The sequence below is a fragment of the Bombina bombina genome, chromosome 1 (assembly GCF_027579735.1).
Source record: "Bombina bombina isolate aBomBom1 chromosome 1, aBomBom1.pri, whole genome shotgun sequence".
Classification (NCBI taxonomy): Eukaryota; Metazoa; Chordata; class Amphibia; order Anura; family Bombinatoridae; genus Bombina; species Bombina bombina.
Window position 1 is genome coordinate 637,728,488 of NC_069499.1, and position 22,134 is coordinate 637,750,621.

Sequence of the window (22,134 nt, forward strand, 5' to 3'; positions counted from 1 at the left end):
ATCCGATCCAGGCAGAAGTCTTCATCCTATCGGGGCAGAAGAGGACATCTGGACCGGCAGAAGTCTTCATCCTATCCGGGCAGAAGAGGACATCCGGACCGGCAGAAGTCTTCATTTAAGCGGCATCTTCTATCTTCTTCCATCCGACGAGGAGCGGCTCCATCTTGAAGACATCCGACGTGGAGCATCCTTCTAGCACGACGACTACTCGACGAATGACGGTTCCTTTAAATGACGTCATCCAAGATGGCGTCCCTCGAATTCCGATTGGCTGATTCTATCAGCCAATCGGAATTAAGGTAGGAAAGGTAGTCGTCGTGCTGGAAGGATGCTCCGCGTCGGATGTCTTCAAGATGGAGCCGCTCCTCGTCGGATGGAAGAAGATAGAAGATGCCGCTTGGATGAAGACTTCTGCCGGTCCGGATGTCCTCTTCTGCCCGGATAGGATGAAGACTTCTGCCGGTCCAGATGCCCTCTTCTGCCCCGATCGGATGAAGACTTCTGCCCGGATTTGATGACCACTTGTGCCTGGCTGGGTGAAGACGGCTCAAGGTAGGGTGATCTTCAAGGGGGTAGTGTTAGGAATTATTAAGGGGGGATTGGGTGGGTTTTAGAATAGGGGTGTGTGGGTGGTGGGTTGTAATGTTGAGGGGGGTATTTCTTTTTTTACAGGTAAAAGAGCTGATTACTTTGGGGCAATGCCCCGCAAAAAGCCCTTTTAAGGGCTATTTGTAATTTAGTATAGGGTAGGGCATTTTATTATTTTGGGGGGCTTTTTTTATTTTATTAGGGGGCTTAGATTAGGTGTAATTAGTTTAAACTTCTTGTAATTTTTTTTATTTTCTGTAATTTAGTGGGGGGGGTTGTACTATAGTTTATTTAATTTAATTGTAGTTAATTTATTTAATTCATTTAATGATAGTGTAGTGTTAGGTGTAACTCTAACTTAGGTTAGGTTTTATTTTAAAGGTAAATTTGTATTTATTTTAACTAGGTAGCTATTAAATAGTTATTAACTATTTAATAGCTATTGTACCTAGTTAAATACAAAGTTGCCTGTAAAAACATAATTTATGCTTACCTGATAAATTCCTTTCTCCTGTAGTGTAGTCAGTCCACGGGTCATCCATTACTTAAGGGATATTAACTCCTCCCCAACAGGAAGTGCAAGAGGATCACCCAAGCAGAGCTGCTATATAGCTACTCCCCTCTACGTCACACCCAGTCATTCGACCGAAAACCAAACGAGAAAGGAGAAACTATAGGGTGCAGTGGTGACTGGAGTATAATTTAAAATTTAGACCTGCCATAAAAAACAGGGCGGGCCGTGGACTGACTACACTACAGGAGAAAGGAATTTATCAGGTAAGCATAAATTATGTTTTCTCCTGTTAAGTGTAGTCAGTCCACGGGTCATCCATTACTTATGGGATACCAATACCAAAGCTAAAGTACACGGATGACGGGAGGGACAGGCAGGATCTTTATACGGAAGGAACCACTGCCTGAAGAACCTTTCTCCCAAAAACAGCGTCCGAAGAAGCAAAAGTGTCAAATTTGTAAAATTTGGAAAAAGTATGAAGAGAAGACCAAGTTGCAGCCTTGCAAATCTGTTCAACAGAGGCCTCATTCTTAAAGGCCCAAGTGGAAGCCACAGCTCTAGTAGAATGAGCTGTAATCCTTTCAGGAGGTTGCTGTCCAGCAGTCTCATAGGCTAAACGTATTATGCTACGAAGCCAAAAGGATAGAGAGGTAGCAGATGCTTTTTGACCTCTCATCTGTCCAGAATAAACGACAAACAGGGAAGAAGTTTGGCGAAAATCTTTAGTTGCCTGTAAATAAAATTTCAGGGCACGGACTACGTCTAGATTGTGCAGAAGTCGTTCCTTCTTTGAAGAAGGGTTAGGGCACAATGATGGAACAACAATCTCTTGATTGATATTCTTGTTAGTGACTACCTTAGGTAAGAACCCAGGTTTAGTACGCAGAACTACCTTATCTGAATGAAAAATCAGATAAGGAGAATCACAATGTAAGGCTGATAACTCAGAGACTCTACGTGCCGAGGAAATAGCCATTAAAAACAGAACTTTCCAAGATAACAGCTTGATATCAATGGAATGAAGGGGTTCAAACGGAACCCCCTGTAAAACGTTAAGAACTAAGTTTAAGCTCCACGGTGGAGCTACAGTCTTAAACACAGGCTTAATCCTGGCCAAAGCCTGACAAAAAGCCTGAACGTCTGGAACTTCTGACAGACGTTTGTGTAAAAGGATGGACAGAGCTGAGATCTGTCCCTTTAAGGAACTTGCAGATAAACCCTTTTCTAAACCTTCTTGTAGAAAAGACAATATCCTAGGAATCCTAACCTTACTCCATGAGTAACTCTTGGATTCGCACCAGTGTAAGTATTTACGCCATATCTTATGGTAAATCTTCCTGGTAACAGGTTTCCTAGCCTGTATTAAGGTATCAATTACTGACTCTGAAAATCCACGCTTTGATAAAATCAAGCGTTCAATTTCCATGCAGTCAGCTTCAGAGAAATTAGATTTTGATGTTTGAAAGGACCCTGAATTAGAAGGTCCTGTCTCAGAGGCAGAGACCAAGGTGGACAGGATGACATGTCCACTAGATCTGCATACCAGGTCCTGCGTGGCCACGCAGGCGCTATTAGAATCACCGATGCTTTCTCCTGTTTGATCCTGGCAATCAAACGAGGAAGCATCGGGAAGGGTGGAAACACATAAGCCATCCTGAAGGTCCAAGGTGCTGTCAAAGCATCTATCAGGACCGCTCCCGGGTCCCTGGACCTGGACCCGTAACAAGGAAGCTTGGCGTTCTGGCAAGACGCCATGAGATCCATATCTGGTTTGCCCCAACGTCGAAGTATTTGGGCAAAGACCTCCGGATGAAGTTCCCACTCCCCCGGATGAAAAGTCTGGCGACTTAGGAAATCCGCCTCCCAGTTCTCCACTCCTGGGATGTGGATCGCTGACAGGTGGCAAGAGTGAGACTCTGCCCAGCGAATTATCTTTGATACTTCCATCATCGCTAGGGAACTCCTTGTCCCTCCCTGATGGTTGATGTAAGCCTAAGTCGTGATGTTGTCCGACTGAAACCTGATGAACCTCAGAGTTGCTAACTGAGGCCAAGCCAGAAGGGCATTGAGAACTGCTCTCAATTTCAGAATGTTTATTGGAAGGAGACTCTCCTCTTGAGTCCACGATCCCTGAGCCTTCAGGGAATTCCAGACAGCGCCCCAACCTAGTAGGCTGGCGTCTGTTGTTACAATTGTCCAGTCTGGCCTGCTGAAGGGCATCCCCCTGGACAGATGTGGCCGAGAAAGCCACCATAGAAGAGAATCTCTGGTCTCTTGATCCAGATTCAGCGTAGGGGACAAATCTGAGTAATCCCCATTCCACTGACTTAGCATGCACAATTGCAGCGGTCTGAGATGCAGGCGTGCAAAAGGAACTATGTCCATTGCCGCTACCATTAAGCCGATTACCTCCATGCATTGAGCCACTGACGGGTGTTGAATGGAATGAAGGACACGGCAAGCATTTAGAAGCTTTGTTAGCCTGTCCTCTGTCAGGTAAATTTTCATTTCTACAGAATCTATAAGAGTCCCCAAGAAGGGAACTCTTGTGAGTGGTAAGAGAGAACTCTTCTCCTCGTTCACTTTCCACCCATGCGACCTTAGAAATGCCAGTACTAACTCTGTATGAGACTTGGCAGTTTGGAAGCTTGACGCTTGTATCAGAATGTCGTCTAGGTATGGGGCTACCGAAATTCCTCGCGGTCTTAGTACCGCCAGAAGAGAGCCCAGAACCTTTGTAAAGATTCTTGGAGCCGTAGCCAACCCGAAGGGAAGAGCTACAAACTGGTAATGCCTGTCTAGGAAGGCAAACCTTAGATACCGGAAATGTTCTTTGTGAATCGGTATGTGAAGGTAAGCATCCTTTAAATCCACTGTGGTCATGTACTGACCTCTTTGGATCATGGGTAAGATTGTCCGAATAGTTTCCATTTTGAACGATGGAACTCTTAGGAATTTGTTTAGGATCTTTAAATCCAATATTGGTCTGAAGGTTCCCTCTTTTTTGGGAACCACAAACAGATTTGAGTAAAACCCTTGTCCGTGTTCCGACCGCGGAACTGGGTGGATCACTCCCATTAGTAAAAGGTCTTGTACACAGCGTAGAAACGCCTCTTTCTTTATCTGGTTTGTTGACAACCTTGAAAGGTGAAATCTCCCTTGTGGAGGAGAAGCTTTGAAGTCCAGAAGATATCCCTGAGATATGATCTCCAACGCCCAGGGATCCTGGACATCTCTTGCCCAAGCCTGGGCGAAGAGAGAGAGTCTGCCGCCCACTAGATCCGTTTCCGGATCGGGGGCCCTCACTTCATGCTGTCTTAGGGGCAGCAGCAGGTTTTCTGGCCTGCTTGCCCTTGTTCCAGGTCTGGTTAGGTTTCCAGCCTTGTCTGTAGCGAGCAACAGCTCCTTCCTGTTTTGGAGCAGAGGAAGTTGATGCTGCTCCTGCCTTGAAGTTACGAAAGGCACGAAAATTAGACTGTCTAGCCCTAGGTTTGGCTCTGTCTTGAGGCAGGGCATGTCCTTTTCCTCCCGTAATATCAGCGATAATTTCTTTCAAACCGGGCCCGAATAAAGTCTGCCCCTTGAAAGGTATGTTAAGTAATTTAGATTTAGAAGTTACATCAGCTGACCAGGATTTTAGCCACAGCGCTCTGCGTGCCTGAATGGCGAATCCGGAATTCTTAGCCGTAAGTTTAGTTAAATGTACTACGGCATCAGAAATAAATGAATTAGCTAGCTTAAGGGTTTTAAGCTTGTGTGTAATCTCATCTAATGGCGCTGAGTCAAGGGTCTCTTCCAGAGACTCAAACCAAAATGCTGCCGCAGCCGTGACAGGCGCAATGCATGCAAGGGGTTGCAATATAAAACCTTGTTGAACAAACATTTTCTTAAGGTAACCCTCTAACTTTTTATCCATTGGATCTGAAAAGGCACAGCTATCCTCCACCGGGATAGTGGTACGCTTAGCTAAAGTAGAAACTGCTCCCTCCACCTTAGGGACCGTTTGCCATAAGTCCCGTGTGGTGGCGTCTATTGGAAACATTTTTCTGAATATAGGAGGGGGTGAGAAAGGCACACCGGGTCTATCCCACTCCTTAGTAACAATTTCAGTAAGTCTCTTAGGTATAGGAAAAACGTCAGTACTCGTCGGTACCGCAAAATATTTATCCAACCTACACATTTTCTCTGGGATTGCAACTGTGTTACAATCATTCAGAGCCGCTAACACCTCCCCTAGCAATACACGGAGGTTTTCCAGCTTAAACTTAAAATTTGAAATGTCTGAATCCAGTTTATTTGGATCAGATCCGTCACCTGCAGAATGAAGCTCTCCGTCCTCATGTTCTGCAAATTGTGACGCAGTATCAGACATGGCCCTAACATTATTAGCGCACTCTGTTCTCACCCCAGAGTGATCTCGTTTACCCCTAAGTTCTGGCAATTTAGACAAAACTTCAGTCATAACATTAGCCATGTCTTGTAGAGTGATTTGTAATGGCCGCCCTGATGTACTTGGCGTTACAATATCACGCACCTCCTGAGCGGGAGATGCAGGTACTGACACGTGAGGCAAGTTAGTCGGCATAACTTCCCCCTCGCTGTCTGGTGAATGTTGCTTAACATGTACAGATTGACTTTTATTTAAAGTAGCATCAATGCAATTAGTACATAAATTTCTATTGGGCTCCACCTTGGCTTTTGAACATATTGCAAAAAGAGATTCCTCTGTGTCAGACATGTTTAACAAACTAGCAATTAGACTAGCAAGCTTGGAAATACTCTTCAACTAAATTTACAAGCAATATGCAAAACGTTACTGTGCCTTTAAGAAGCACAGAAAAACTGTCACGGTTGAATAACAATGAACCGGATTAGTTATAGAAACCAAATTTTCACAGTAAAAGCATAAATTTAGCAAAGGATTGCACACATTAGCAATGGATGATTAACCCTTAATATCAGAAAAAAAGTATAACAATTGAAAATATAAGCGTTTTTATCACAGTCAAAGCACAGTCTCACAGGTCTGCTGTGAGTGATTACCTCCCTCAAAACTAGTTTTGAAGACCCCTGAGCTCTGTGGAGACGTCCTGGATCATGCAGGGAGAAAAAGGCAGACTGTGACTGAATTTCTGATGCATAGTAAAAGCGCCAAAATAGGCCCCTCCCACTCACAATACAACAGTGAGGGAAGCTCAGTAAACTGTTTTAATTTAAAACAAACGACAGCCATGTGGAAAATAATGCCCAAAACAATTTTTCACCAAGTACCTCAGATAATTAAACGATTTAACATGCCAGCAAACGTTTAAAATCTAATTTATGAAATGTCATTAAAAGCCTGCTGCTAGTCGTTCACACTGCAAGTTAGGCTAAAAGTTATATGCATACAGTATTTTCCCAGTGAAGTGCCATTCCCCAGAAATACTTCAGTGTAAACATACATACATATCAGCCTGATACCAGTTGCTACTACTGCATTTAAGGCTGTACTTACATTATATCGGTATTAGCAGTATTTTCTCAGTCAATTCCATTCCTTGGAAAATAATATACTGCAACATACCTCTTTGCAGGTGAACCTGCCCGCTGTCCCCTGATCTGAAGTTACCTTACTCCTCAGAATGGCCGAGAACAGCAAATGGATCTTAGTTACGTCCGCTAAGATCATACAAGAAAAACTCAGGTAGATTCTTCTTCAAATTCTGCCTGAGAAGAAAAACAACACACTCCGGTGCCGTTTTAAAATAACAAACTTTTGATTGAAGATATAAAAACTAAGTTTAATCACCACAGTCCTCTCACACATCCTATCTATTAGTTGGGTGCAAGAGAATGACTGGGTGTGACGTAGAGGGGAGGAGCTATATAGCAGCTCTGCTTGGGTGATCCTCTTGCACTTCCTGTTGGGGAGGAGTTAATATCCCATAAGTAATGGATGACCCGTGGACTGACTACACTTAACAGGAGAAATAAAAATAAATCCTAAAACAGCTACAATGTAACTATTAGTTATATTGTAGCTATCTTAGGGTTTATTTTATAGGTAGGTATTTAGTTTTAAATAGGAATACTTTAGTTAATAATAGTAATATTATTTAGATTTATTTAAATAATAATTACGTTAGGGGGGGTGTTAGGGTTAGACTTAGGTTTAGGGGTTAATAACTTTATTATAGTGGCGGCGACGTTGGCTGCGGCAGATTAGGGGTTAATAGATTTAATAGGCTATGTGGGCTATGGCGGTTTAGGGGTTAATACTAGAATAGGTTTATTGCGGTGTGGGCTATGGCGGTTTAGGGATTAATACTAGAATAGGTTTATTGCGGTGTGGGCTATGGCAGTTTAGGGGTTAATAATTTAGTTATTACTTGCGGTGTGGGCTATGGCAGTTTAGGGGTTAATAATTAGGCTTATTGCGTTGTGGGGGGTTGTCGGTCTAGGGCAGTGTTTTTCAACCAGTGTGCCATGGTAAACTAGTGTGCCGTGAGAGATCCTCAGGTGTGCCACGGCAGACTGACAACAGTGTGACATATTTTTTAAACTTTGCTTGTTTTTTACTCCCAGTGCAGGGGTAGTTTGTAGGAGGCATGGCATAACAGCACAATACATACAGTATGTGTGTGTTTGTGTGTATGTGTGTATGTGTATATATATATATATATATATATATATATATATATGCTGTATTAGGCTACAATGTGTGATTTTTTTTAAATTTTGGGATGGTGGTGTGCCACAGGATTTTTTAATGTAAAAAAGTGTGCCACGGCAAAAAAAAAAGGTTAAAAATCACTGGTCTAGGGGTTAATACATTTATTATTAAGAGTGAGAGGGGGGATTGCGGATATAGGAGTATACGTGTTTGGCTTATTTTTGGGAGGCGTGTTACACAGTTACGGGAGATTTAAAATTTTTGTTACTTTTCTTAGGCGCCGGCAGTTTCTAAAGTGCCGTAAGTCACTGGCGACTCCAGAAATTTGTATTTACGCTTATTTCTGGACATCGCTAGTTTATCCGACTTATGGCACTTAGGAAATGCCGGCGAAATAGATGTAATACCCTGATGTGCAAGGTGAAATTACGGGCGAAGCAGGTTTCCACGTATGCACCAAAACCTACGCCGTATATCGGATCGCGACCCATGTCAGCTTTGCAAATATGCTCCAAAGATGCATAATTTTTAAAAGCCCATCATTTTACAATTGTTCTTGTAGAAAGAGCTATGATATGCTTAGGAGGTGACTTTCCCGCCACCAAGTAAGCTTTGTGAATCAATTGTTTAAGGCAAGAATCCAACACTACCTTAGTAGCTTCTTGTTCTTTACTGTAACAGTTACTCCTTAGAGTTAGAAGGATCTGGACACAACGAAGGAATAACAATGTTTTGATTGATATTTTCCGTAGAAACTACCTTAGGAACAGTGACGTGCAGTGAAGTCAGAGGCTGGTGAGGCAGTGGCAGGATACGCCTTCATTCTTTAGATATCCTTTGTTGAAGAAATAGCAATGCACATAGGTGAGCCAATCACATGAGGTATCTATGTGCAGCCACCAATCAGCAGCTACTGAGCATATTTAGATATGATTTTCAACAAAGGACGTCAAAAGAATGAAGAAAATTATATATTAGATGTAAATTGGAAAGTTATTTAAATTTGCATATGGGTTTCATGTCCCTTTAAATGGTGTCTTGGAAAACTGGTCAACTTAGTAAACATCTGATTTTAGTTTAAAGGATTGTAACAGAAACTCTTGCCAGATAACACAATGCTTGCTCTGATTATAAGATCTAGAAATCCATGCCCATTAAAATATGTTTAAAACATACTTTTTACTTTAATGCTGCAAATTATGCTTATAGATTCTTTCATTACATAAGGGATGAGAGTCAGAGGGGGAGGAAGAGAGACAGAGAGAGAGAAAGAGACCATGGGGGAGAACAACACATAAGGAGAGAGATGGATAGATAGAGAGACACACACACACAAGGGGGGGGACACCACTGCATTTTAAAGTAATAAAACAGCAGAGCTACAGAGAGTTCAGAAAATGAGTCTATAATTTAGTGTGAAGTACAGAGGCAAGCTGCTAAGTTAGTGGGTGTAAAGTTTGAGTAAACAAAATACAAAAACGACCCTGCTGTAAAAGAGTAAACAAACACTAAACCACATTCATTAAATTATCATTTTCACTAACAGAATCCCATTCAGTAAAATCTTACTTTAATAAGATGTGGCTGAAACACTGCAGTGCTCTCTGTGCCTCTTTTCCTGCTCTGTAAGGATTCAGGAAGTGACAGTGGCACATTCCACTGCACTTAGAGGGGAAGAACAGAACTCTCTTTTTCACTTTAGCAAAGCTGGCAGCTTCACAGGACAGCAACAAAATATATGAAAGTTGTTTTTTTCCGTTTTTGTTTTGTTTTATATGATTTAACATGCAGCCCCAACCCTATGTTCCACTTACTAATGCTTCTCGCTGGATTGGTTCAGCCCAAATAGGACTGCCTCAAATAAGCAGTTAATGGGCCATGCAATGATCTTAACCACTTGCATCCAGTAGATGGCGCAGCATGTTGTGTAATGGTGGGCAGACCTGCTTGTGCCTCTTCATTGCACAACATATAGCTGTTAGAGAAAAAAATGCTGGGAAAAAAAAATTATTTTTTTTTTTAAAGCCATTAAAAAAAAATATATTTTTGCCCATATGAGAGGTGAAGCACTACCTCACCTGCCTCTAGTGACTGCACATCACTGCTTAGGAAGTAAATTATATTTGGTACGAAGTACAGCCTTATCCTTGTGAATAATAAAAAAATAAGAATCACAAGAGAGTGCTGACAATTTCGAAACTCTTTGCAGAAGAGATTGCTAACAGGAAAAGTACTTTCAAAGATAACAGTTTGATGTCAATGTAATGTATTGATTCAAAGGGAGGACCTTGTAATACGGATTCAAATTCCAGGGAGGAGAAATAGGTTTTACAACTGGCCTAATTCGAACAACTGGACAAAAGTCTGAACATCAGGAAATGTAGCCAATTTCCTATGAAAAGTAATAGATACAGCTGAAATTTGATCTTTCAGGAAACTAGTGGACAAACCCTTGTCAAGGCTATTCTGTAAAAATGGAAGGATTCTAGGAATCCTAAAGGAATACCAAGAAAACCTTTTAAAAAGAGCACCACACAAAATAGGCCATCCAAATCTTGTGATAGAATCTTTTGTGTCACAGGATTTTTAGCCTGTATCAAAGATTCAGTGACAGAATCTGAGAAACCACTATGTCTCAAAACTAGGCATTCAACCTCCACACCGTTAAATTTTGAGATTTGAGATCCTGATGGAAAAAAGGACCTTGCGACAACAGGTCTTGTCTTAGAGGAAGATGAGGACATCTGCACTAGATCTGCATACCATGTCCTGCAGTGTCAGGATGAAGCAATTAATATCACTGATGCTGACTCCTGTCTGATCTAAACAATGACTCTTTGAGCATTTAGGTCTCTTGATGTTGTAGAATACCTTGGAAACGTAATATTTAAGTGAGAATCCATTAGATCTATGTCATATAAGCCCCATTTGATCACTAAGCAATTGAAAATGAGATAATCCACCTACCAGTTGTGTACACTTGGTATGTGAATTTCCGATAGGGAGAAATTATTGTTCTCTGCCTAAGACAGAATCTGAAACACTTCCTGCATGGTCAGTGGACTGCAGGTACCCCCGTTGATGATTTATGTAGGCCACCACCGTAATATTGTTAAACTGGAAACAGATAACATTTCCTCCTTTAATAGGGGCCAGAGTTTAAAAGCTCCAAAAATCGCTCGAAGTTGCAGAATGTTAATTGGTAACCTTGCCTCTAGAGGATACCAAACTTTTTGAGCTCTTCGAGAAACCCAGACTACCTCCAGCCTGAGAGACTGTTGTCTGTCTGCGCAATTGCCCATGACTGACAAAGGAAGGATGCCCCCAATGGTCAAAGAGAGATTTTGTGTCGCCAAGAGAAAGATTGATGGAGAAATCCAAAGCAATCTGTTATTCTGAATGTAGATAATTATTTGGCCACTGAGGTAGCATAGACAAATAAAGGGGTCTCACGTGAGTTACTGATGGAAATGGAGCCCTTTGTAGGGAGAGACATGCCCTCTTAATCTTTATTTTCCGAAGTTCCATCAGGAACTAGATGCATAAGAATTAAGTCTATTACGACAACTTCTATAAATTCTACCCTTATAGCAGGATTCTCCAATCATGGTCTTGAAGAAAAATTGAAGTTTGGAAGTATGATCAATAGTTAGGGACAGGGAATAGGCTTGCACTAGTATGTGGTCTAGATACGGTGCCACTGAAATGCTCTGAATTCTGATCACCGCCAAGATTGCACCCAACACAAATTGGCAAGCTGGCAGTCTTTTGCAGGTATGTAAACCTCAGAAACTGAAAATGATCCCAGTATATAGGGATGCGCAGCCGCAGATATGCATCTATAGAAGCCATAAACTGACCCTTTTGGATTAAGGGTAACATTGAGCAGAATGTTCCCATTATAGAAGAGGGAACCGTGACAAATATGTTTATCGCTGCTAAATTTAGGACAGAAGTGTCCCAATGGACAATAAACAGATTGAGGTAAAACCCTTGACCCTGAGGTGACGCTGGTAATGGGATTAATTATTCCCATATCCTCCACATCCTTTTATAAAGGCTGCCGCCTCTGAAGGATTTTTGGCAACATGTGATAGAACCACTGGTCAATAAGGAGAACTCTGTTTTAAACAGAACAAACGCTCGATCTCTTGAAAGACAAAAATAATCAGTTGTGATATCAAATTATTTTACCTGTGAATCCTAAAATATATAAACTTATACATACGTTTATACAAAGTTATAAACCTGTACATGACATAAGCATCAGAATGTAGTTTACATGTATATATTTAAGTATACACACATAATTAGCCTGTCATGTGGCCTTACTGATTAGAGAAACAGGTAAACAGTAGATACTTTTAAATCCATGTGCAGAATAAGCAGAGAGTTTGTATACTTACAAAGTCAATACACAATTTTCAGTATCTGCAAGATAAACGTATGTACATGCATATAAATTACAATAGGAATCGGAGAGATACCAATAGATATTATCGCTAAAGGATCTCCACTGTTAATGAAAATATTCATGATCAATGTTCAGTATTGCATAATAGAACCTTTGTGCATAGATACAACTTACAGATAACATGGGTATAAAAGAGATTCAAATAGATTTTATTTCAATAGTATCTCAACTGTTTTACTAAAATACAGATAAATCCTGCATGACTGCTTTTGTAATTAAACATGCATAGTAATATGCATAAAGGTATATAGCTAAAGGACCATATATTATATTAATGTGTACACTAATTGCATAGAACATATAGGGCTAGATTACAAGTCAAGCTCTAAATTATTGCGCAATACTTAATATCAATACAAGAAAAAGAAGAGAAAGGGGCTGTTAGCACTCTATCCTACCAACATAAGTTGACACATAAAATAAAATTTTACTGTTTATATTAAAAACATAATTTATGCTTACCTGATAAATTCCTTTCTTCTGTTGTGTGATCAGTCCACGGGTCATCATTACTTCTGGGATATTATCTGCTCCCCTACAGGAAGTGCAAGAGGATTCACCCAGCAGAGTTGCTATATAGCTCCTCCCCTCTACGTCACCTCCAGTCATTCGACCAAAGACCAACGAGAAAGGAGAAACCAAGGGTGTAGTGGTGACTGAATTATAATTTAAAAAATATGTACCTGCCTTAAAAAACAGGGCGGGCCGTGGACTGATCACACAACAGAAGAAAGGAATTTATCAGGTAAGCATAAATTATGTTTTCTTCTGTTATGTGTGATCAGTCCACGGGTCATCATTACTTCTGGGATACCAATACCAAAGCAAAAGTACACGGATGACGGGAGGGATAGGCAGGCTCATTATACAGAAGGAACCACTGCCTGAAGAACCTTTCTCCCAAAAATAGCCTCCGAAGAAGCAAAAGTGTCAAATTTGTAAAATTTGGAAAAAGTATGAAGCGAAGACCAAGTTGCAGCCTTGCAAATCTGTTCAACAGAGGCCTCATTCTTAAAGGCCCAAGTGGAAGCCACAGCTCTAGTGGAATGAGCTGTAATTCTTTCAGGAGGCTGCTGTCCAGCAGTCTCATAGGCTAAACGTATTATGCTACGAAGCCAAAAAGAGAGAGAGGTAGCAGAAGCTTTTTGACCTCTCCTCTGTCCAGAATAAACGACAAACAGGGAAGAAGTTTGGCGAAAATCTTTAGTTGCCTGCAAATAGAACTTGAGGGCACGAACTACATCCAGATTGTGTAGAAGACGTTCCTTCTTTGAAGAAGGATTTGGACACAAGGATGGAACAACAATCTCTTGATTGATATTCCTGTTAGTGACTACCTTAGGTAAGAACCCAGGTTTAGTACGCAGAACTACCTTGTCTGAGTGAAAAATTAGATAAGGAGAATCACAATGTAGGGCTGATAACTCAGAGACTCTTCGAGCCGAGGAAATAGCCATTAAAAAGAGAACTTTCCAAGATAACAATTTTATATCAATGGAATGAAGGGGTTCAAACGGAACACCCTGTAAAACGTTAAGAACTAAGTTTAAACTCCATGGCGGAGCAACAGCTTTAAACACAGGCTTGATCCTAGCTAAAGCCTGACAAAAGGCCTGGATGTCTGAATTTTCTGACAGACGCCTGTGTAACAAGATGGACAGAGCTGAGATCTGTCCCTTTAAAGAGCTAGCCGATAAACCCTTTTCTAAACCTTCTTGTAGAAAAGACAATATCCTAGGAATCCTAACCTTACTCCAGGAGTAATCTTTGGATTCACACCAGTATAGGTATTTACGCCATATTTTATGGTAAATCTTTCTGGTAACAGGCTTCCTAGCCTGTATCAGGGTATCAATAACCGACTCAGAAAAACCACGTTTTGATAAAATCAAGCGTTCAATTTCCAAGCAGTCAGCTTCAAAGAAGTTAGACTTTGATGTTTGAATGGACCCTGAATCAGAAGGTCCTGTCTTAGAGGTAGAGACCAAGGCGGACAGGATGACATGTCCACTAGATCTGCATACCAAGTCCTGCGCGGCCATGCAGGCGCTATTAGAATCACTGATGCTCTCTCCTGTTTGATTTTGGCAATCAATCGAGGAAGCAGTGGGAAGGGTGGAAACACATAAGCCATCCTGAAGTTCCAAGGTGCTGTCAAAGCATCTATCAGAACCGCTCCCGGATCCCTGGATCTGGATCCGTAGCGAGGAAGTTTGGCGTTCTGGCGAGACGCCATGAGATCTATCTCTGGTTTGCCCCAACGTTGAAGTATTTGGGCAAAGACCTCCGGATGAAGTTCCCACTCCCCCGGATGAAGAGTCTGGCGACTCAAGAAATCCGCCTCCCAGTTCTCCACTCCCGGGATGTGGATCGCTGACAGGTGGCAAGAGTGAGACTCTGCCCAGCGAATTATCTTTGATACTTCTATCATTGCTAGGGAGCTTCTTGTCCCTCCTTGATGGTTGATGTAAGCTACAGTCGTGATGTTGTCCGACTGAAACCTGATGAACCCCCGAGTCTTTAACTGGGGCCAAGCTAGAAGGGCATTGAGAACTGCTCTCAATTCCAGAATGTTTATTGGCAGGAGACTTTCCTCCTGACTCCATTGTCCCTGAGCCTTCAGAGAATTCCAGACAGCGCCCCAACCTAGAAGGCTGGCGTCTGTTGTTACAATTGTCCAGTCCGGCCTGCTGAACGGCATCCCCCTGGACAGATGTGGCCGAGAAAGCCACCATAGAAGAGAGTTTCTGGTCTCTTGATCCAGATTCAGAGTGGGGGACAAATCTGAGTAATCCCCATTCCACTGACTCAGCATGCACAATTGCAGCGGTCTGAGATGTAGGCGTGCAAAGGGAACTATGTCCATTGCTGCTACCATTAAGCCGATCACCTCCATGCATTGAGCTACTGACGGGAGTTGAATGGAATGAAGGACACGGCATGCATTTAGAAGCTTTGTTAATCTGTCTTCTGTCAGATAAATCTTCATTTCTACAGAATCTATAAGAGTCCCCAAGAATGGAACTCTTGTGAGAGGAAAGAGAGAACTCTTCTTTTCGTTCACTTTCCATCCATGCGACCTTAGAAATGCCAGAACTAACTCTGTATGAGACTTGGCAGTTTGAAAGCTTGAAGCTTGTATCAGAATGTCGTCTAGGTACGGAGCTACCGAAATTCCTCGCGGTCTTAGTACCGCCAGAAGGGCACCCAGAACCTTTGTAAAAATTCTTGGAGCCGTAGCCAATCCGAATGGAAGGGCTACAAACTGGTAATGCCTGTTTAAGAAGGCAAACCTTAGATACCGGTAATGATCCTTGTGAATCGGTATGTGAAGGTAAGCATCCTTTAAATCCACTGTGGTCATGTACTGACCCTCTTGGATCATGGGTAAGATTGTCCGAATAGTTTCCATTTTGAACGATGGAACTCTTAGGAATTTGTTTAGGATCTTTAAATCCAAGATTGGCCTGAAAGTTCCCTCTTTTTTGGGAACCACAAACAGGTTTGAGTAAAACCCTTGTCCTTGTTCCGACCGCGGAACCGGATGGATCACTCCCATTAATAATAGATCTTGTACACAGCGTAGAAACGCGTCCTTCTTTATTTGGTTTGTTGACAACCTTGACAGATGAAATCTCCCTCTTGGGGGAGAGAATTTGAAGTCTAGAAGGTATCTCTGAGATATGATCTCTAGCGCCCAGGGATCCTGGACATCTCTTGCCCAAGCCTGGGCGAAGAGAAAGAGTCTGCCCCCCACTAGATCCGGTCCCGGATCGGGGGCCCTCGGTTCATGCTGTCTTTGGGGCAGCAGCAGGTTTACTGGTCTGCTTGCCCTTGTTCCAGGACTGGTTAGGCTTCCAGCCTTGTCTGTAACGAGCAACAGCTCCTCCCTGTTTTGGTGCAGTGGAAGTTGGCGCTGCTCCTGCTTTGAAATTCCGAAAGGGACGAAAATTAGACTGTCTAGCCTTAGCTTTGGCTTTGTCTTGAGGTAGAGCGTGGCCCTTACCTCCTGTAATGTCAGCAATAATTTCTTTCAAACCGGGCCCAAATAAAGTTTGCCCCTTGAAAGGTATATTAAGTAATTTGGACTTAGAAGTTACATCAGCCGACCAGGATTTTAGCCACAGCGCCCTGCGTGCCTGAATGGCGAATCCTGAATTCTTAGCCGTAAGTTTGGTTAAATGTACTACGGCCTCCGAAATGAATGAATTAGCTAGTTTAAGGACTTTAAGCCTGTCCGTAATGTCGTCCAGCGTAGCTGAACTAAGGTTCTCTTCCAGAGACTCAATCCAAAATGCTGCCGCAGCCGTGATCGGCGCGATGCATGCAAGGGGTTGTAATATAAAACCTTGTTGAACAAACATTTTCTTAAGGTAACCCTCTAATTTTTTATCCATAGGATCTGAAAAGGCACAGCTATCCTCCACCGGGATAGTGGTACGCTTAGCTAAAGTAGAAACTGCTCCCTCCACCTTAGGGACCGTTTGCCATAAGTCCCGTGTGGTGGCGTCTATTGGAAACATCTTTCTAAATATTGGAGGGGGTGAGAACGGCACACCGGGTCTATCCCACTCCTTAGTAACAATTTCAGTTAATCTCTTAGGTATAGGAAAAACGTCAGTACTCGCCGGTACCGCAAAGTATTTATCCAACCTACACATTTTCTCTGGTATTGCAACAGCGTTACAATCGTTGAGAGCTGCTAAGACCTCCCCTAGTAATACACGGAGGTTTTCCAATTTAAATTTAAAATTTGAAATATCTGAATCCAATCTGTTTGGATCAGAACCGTCACCCACAGAATGAAGCTCTCCGTCCTCATGCTCTGCAAGCTGTGACGCAGTATCAGACATGGCCCTAGAATTATCAGCGCACTCTGTTCTCACCCCAGAGTGATCACGCTTGCCTCTTAGTTCTGGTAATTTAGCCAAAACTTCGGTCATAACAGTAGCCATATCTTGTAATGTTATCTGTAATGGCTGCCCAGATGTACTAGGCGCCATAATATCACGCACCTCCCGGGCAGGAGATGCAGGTACTGACACGTGAGGCGAGTTAGTCGGCATAACTCTCCCCTCGCTATTTGGTGAAATTTGTTCAATTTGTACCGATTGGCTTTTATTTAAGGTAGCATCAATACAGTTAGTACATAAATTTCTATTGGGCTCCACCTTGGCATTGGAACAAATGACACAGGTATCTTCCTCTGAATCAGACATGTTTAACACACTGGCAATAAACATGCAACTCGGTTACAATGTTATTTAATAAAACGTACTGTGCCTCAAGAAGCACTAAACGATTAAATGACAGATGAAATAATGAACTGAAAAACAGTTATAGCATCACTCTTAACAAACAACACAACTTTTTAGCAAAGGTTTGTTCCCATTAGTAAAATAACACTAATTAAATTTTAAACATAAAAATTACAGAGCAACGTTTTAAATCACAGTCACTATATAAGTCTCACAGCTCTGCTGAGAGAATCTACTTCCCTTCAAAGAAGTTTGAAGACCCCTGAGTTCTGTTAGAGATGAACCGGATCATGCAGAAAAACTGACTGGAAATTTTTGATGCGTAGCAAAGAGCGCCAAAAACGGCCCCTCCCTCTCACACACAGCAGTGAGAGAGAAACGAAACTGTCATAATTAACACAAGCAAACTGCCAAGTGGAAAAATAATGCCCAAATACTTATTCACTCAGTACCTCATTAATGCAAACGATTCTACATTCCAGCAAAAACGTTTAACATGAAAAATACCTAATAAAAAGGTTTAATGTACTTTTACAGAGTAATTCCGGTGAAATACCATCCCCAGAATACTAAAGTGTAGAGTATACATACATGTTCATTATAACGGTATGGCAGGATTTTTTCATCAATTCCATTCAGAAAATAAAAACTGCTACATACCTCAATGCAGATTCAACTGCCCGCTGTCCCCTGATCTGAAGTTTTTACCTCCCTCAGATGGCCGAGAAACAGCAATATGATCTTAACTACTCCGGTTAAAATCATAAGAAAAACTCTGGTAGATTCTTCTTCAAACTCTGCCAGAGGGGTAATAACACGCTCCGGTGCTATTGTAAAATAACAAACTTTTGATTGAAGTTCTAAAAACTAAGTATAATCACCATAGTCCTCTCACACCTCCTATCTAGTCTTTGGGTGCAAGAGAATGACTGGAGGTGACGTAGAGGGGAGGAGCTATATAGCAACTCTGCTGGGTGAATCCTCTTGCACTTCCTGTAGGGGAGCAGATAATATCCCAGAAGTAATGATGACCCGTGGACTGATCACACATAACAGAAGAAAACAGAGTTTACTCTGTACACCACAAACTACCCCGTAACCCCTGTAAAGAGCCGTATGTCAATCCCCTGTTTCCTGGCCGATAAAAGGAAGCGTCGGCTTCAGGTGACAGGAGTGACAGTAACGGACCAAATATACACCAAGAGTAAAGAACAAACGCGTTTCAGCCGTATAAAGGCCTTTCTCAATATTAACTGCTGTATATCTAAAGTAAAATGAACAAAAAAAAAATAATCAGCCATAACAAGTAGCAATTAGCTCTTATAAATTTAAAGAGAGATCAGATCTCTGGTTAATTTTATAAATGTGTCCAAAATGCCCTCAAAATACAGTCTAGTGTATTTTATTAAAAATATAAAGATAGCAACATCTTTATTTTTTAATAAAAAAACTGCACTAGGTGGTATTTTGGGGCTAAAGTTGGCGTGTGTGGGGTGTTAGAAAAAAAAGGCACTGAAAAGTGTCTTTGCTTTGCGGTCTATGGGAACTTTAACACATAACTATATATGTATCTAAGAATATACATATATATTTGCTGCCATCGCTGTGCTACTTTGAACCGTTGGAGCCTATGGAAGCTAGCTCTCATAAGTGCAATGCTACCCAGAAATGCGAACGTGAGCTCCCGTTCCCATTGCTGATAACTTGTAATACTAGCGCATATTAGTGTGCACTAGTATTATACAGTGGAGTGCAAATATTGTTTTTATGAAAGCGATATTTTGCACTCCACTTGTAATCTGGCCCATAATGTCTTGCATATCTACAGAGACAGAAGTTCTGCCTATGTATGTGTGCGTGCTACTACACATGCAATAAACAAACAGCTTTTAGAGATTGCATATAATAACATTGTACATGAAGTACATCACAACAAATAACATTTTAAAGAGCATAAAATGTACAGCAGTATATAAAATGCAGGTTGACATAAAAAAATATTATATCTGTTTACATCCCCTGACAAATATGGGAGTATAATGCTTAATTGACTTATAAAAAGTATTAATAGTTCAGATAGTTATAACAAATGATAATGGCACCATATGTCATTATGTTCAGTACAATATATAATTGCACATATTGTAGTAAATTGTGTACACTGTAGATCACATAAAAATGTTCTGAGGTGTACAGCTGCCTAAAGGTCTTTGCAAAAACAACTGCATGTAAGATGTTATCAAATCTAAACCCTTAGAACTAAATGATTACACCTCTGGTATATACAGCATGTAGTGCTTTATTAGCAGAAAGTTTAATAAGAGTATAAAGCACAATAATAGCCACAAAACATGCTGACAAAGTCTTGATAGCTATTCTTATACTCAGTAGGTAAAGTGAGTAGGTTCTGAGCAACATAATAATTCTAATAAGAATAGGATAGGTAGGGACTTGAAAAAAAGAAAAATGTGTGTCATGAGGAGAGCAAGCTAAGTCCCCAAGCTATTACCTGTGTCAGGCCTACAAATAGTCTCTGGGCTGTGTGTGTGCTGTGTAAAGTCACTTACCTTATGCAGCACCCCTCCACTGGCTCACCAGGGATGACAAATCATTGTCAATGCAGCTGCAGCAATATCCAGTAGAAAGCCCATCCAGTGCAGGTATCAAGTACCACAGATGATTGCTGAAGGAAATACCTGTGTCCCTCAGCGGTAGGCTAAGTACGAGTCCCCGCGACGACTGAGGATAGTTATGGCTGAAGTCCCTAGGGAAATACTGTACATAATGGGGTATTCATATGTCCCTGTATCATTCAGCTGCTGTGAACTTTCTCTTCTGTCTTCTTTGTAAATGATACTTACAAATGACTCTGGGTTTCACATAGGTCTGAGCTTCCAAATTTAAATCCATAAGCAAGTAGCTGGAACAACCTCTATTCTCAACCAACTCTTACAAGGCCAAGAACAAAACAAGGAGAGAGAAGGGGGGTGGGAGAGATTTTAAGCTCTGATATGGGTTGTTGACCTCCTCCTAGTGGAGGTAAATATATCCCATTTGTTATCAAGGACTGTGGACCATAATCATTTTATGATAGAAAACGCTGCACCTAAAGGATTAATGCTCTTCAATAAAATAATAAATATAACTGTGTGAGACACTTTATAGAAGTGAACTCTCTGCCTCAGATCACACTGAGGAAAGAGAGAGGTAGAGGGAAATGCAGACAGCCAAAGATTCCAATCATTGGCTGTTACATTGTTTCAGTGACTGCCTGTCACTGTGATCATGTGACTCCAATGACTGATTGGCCCCTGTTGCCTTGCAAGTCCCTGTATCAGATGGAAGCATGAAAGTTTTACAGGGGGACCACAGAAGTTAGGATGTCCCATGCTTTCCTAACGTAGTTAAGAGATTAATTGTTTGAAATTTGAATGTTTGTGTTGTAGACTGTAAAGCTGATCCCATTGCAGGTGAAATATTAATTTATATTAATTTGTTGTTGTTTTCAATCCATTAATCGCATGGGGATTTTTGTGATGTTTTAAGGTTTTCAAATTATATAGGAGTGTTTTGCCTACGTGTGTTATTATTTCCCTTATGTTACCTTAATGAAGTAAACACCTGCTCTGTATCTTGAGACTGTGCAACCAGGAACTCTAAAGCTTTAATGGCCACTTCATTATGGCCACTCTAGAAATACAGAAAGAAACATTTGCAAAGTTAGAATTTAAATATCTCTTGAGGTTGTGCATTCACTTTATTACTGGGTTAAAGAGACAGTCAAGTCAAAATTAAACTTTCATGACTCAGATAGAGCATGTCATTTTAAACAACTTTCCCATTTACTTTTATCATCAAATTTGCTTTGTTCTCTTGGTATTCTTTTTTGAAAGCTAAACCTAGGTAAACTCATATGCTAATTTCTAAGCCGATGAAGGCTGCCTCTTATCTCATTAGTTCATGTGTGCCATATAGATAACATTGTGCTCACTCCTGTGGAGTTATTTATGAGTCAGCACTGATTGGCTAAAATGCAAGTATGTCAAAAAACTGACATAAGGAGGCAGTTTGCAGAGGCTTATAAAGTATATTAATATAACCGTGTTGGTTATGCAAAACTGGGGAATGGGTAATAAAGGGATTATCTATCTTTTTAAACAATAAACATTCTGGAGTAGACTATCCTTTTAAATGGATGTGGTCTGAAACTAGAATCAGACTTTAAAGGGACATATAAGTAAAAATGAAACTTTCCATTAGAGCATAGGATTAAAATACTTTTAAGTTTATTTCAATGATCACATTTATTTTGTTCTCTTGATATACTTTGTTGAAAAGCATACCTAGGTAGCCTCAGAGAAAGCAAATAACAAATGGAAGCTAGCTATATCTATTTGTACCTTTCATGGTTAAGATAGAGCATACAATTTTAAGTTTACCTCTATTATAAAATGTATATTGTTATCTTGGTGTCCTTAGTTAAAAAGCATACTTAGGTAGGTGTAGGAGCAGCAATACGTTACTGGGAGCTAGCTAGTGGCTACACACCTCTTGTAATTGGCTCACCAGATGTGTACAGCTAGCTCCCAGTAGTGCATTGCTGCTCTGGAGTTGACTTTTACTGTGTGTTTAACTTATTTGCAGG

The 22,134-nt window shown here is 41.1% G+C and overlaps 1 protein-coding gene across 1 annotated transcript in view; it reads right to left on the reverse strand.

Annotated features, from left to right (window-relative positions):
- The window catches only part of TEX11 (testis expressed 11), an 827,067-nt gene that overhangs the window by 305,062 nt on the left and 499,871 nt on the right, over positions 1–22,134 (reverse strand). Inside the window, exon 16 of the mRNA XM_053699074.1 lies at positions 21,094–21,179. Coding sequence (XP_053555049.1) covers positions 21,094–21,179 — 86 coding nt within the window. The remainder of the gene's footprint in view (positions 1–21,093; positions 21,180–22,134) is intronic.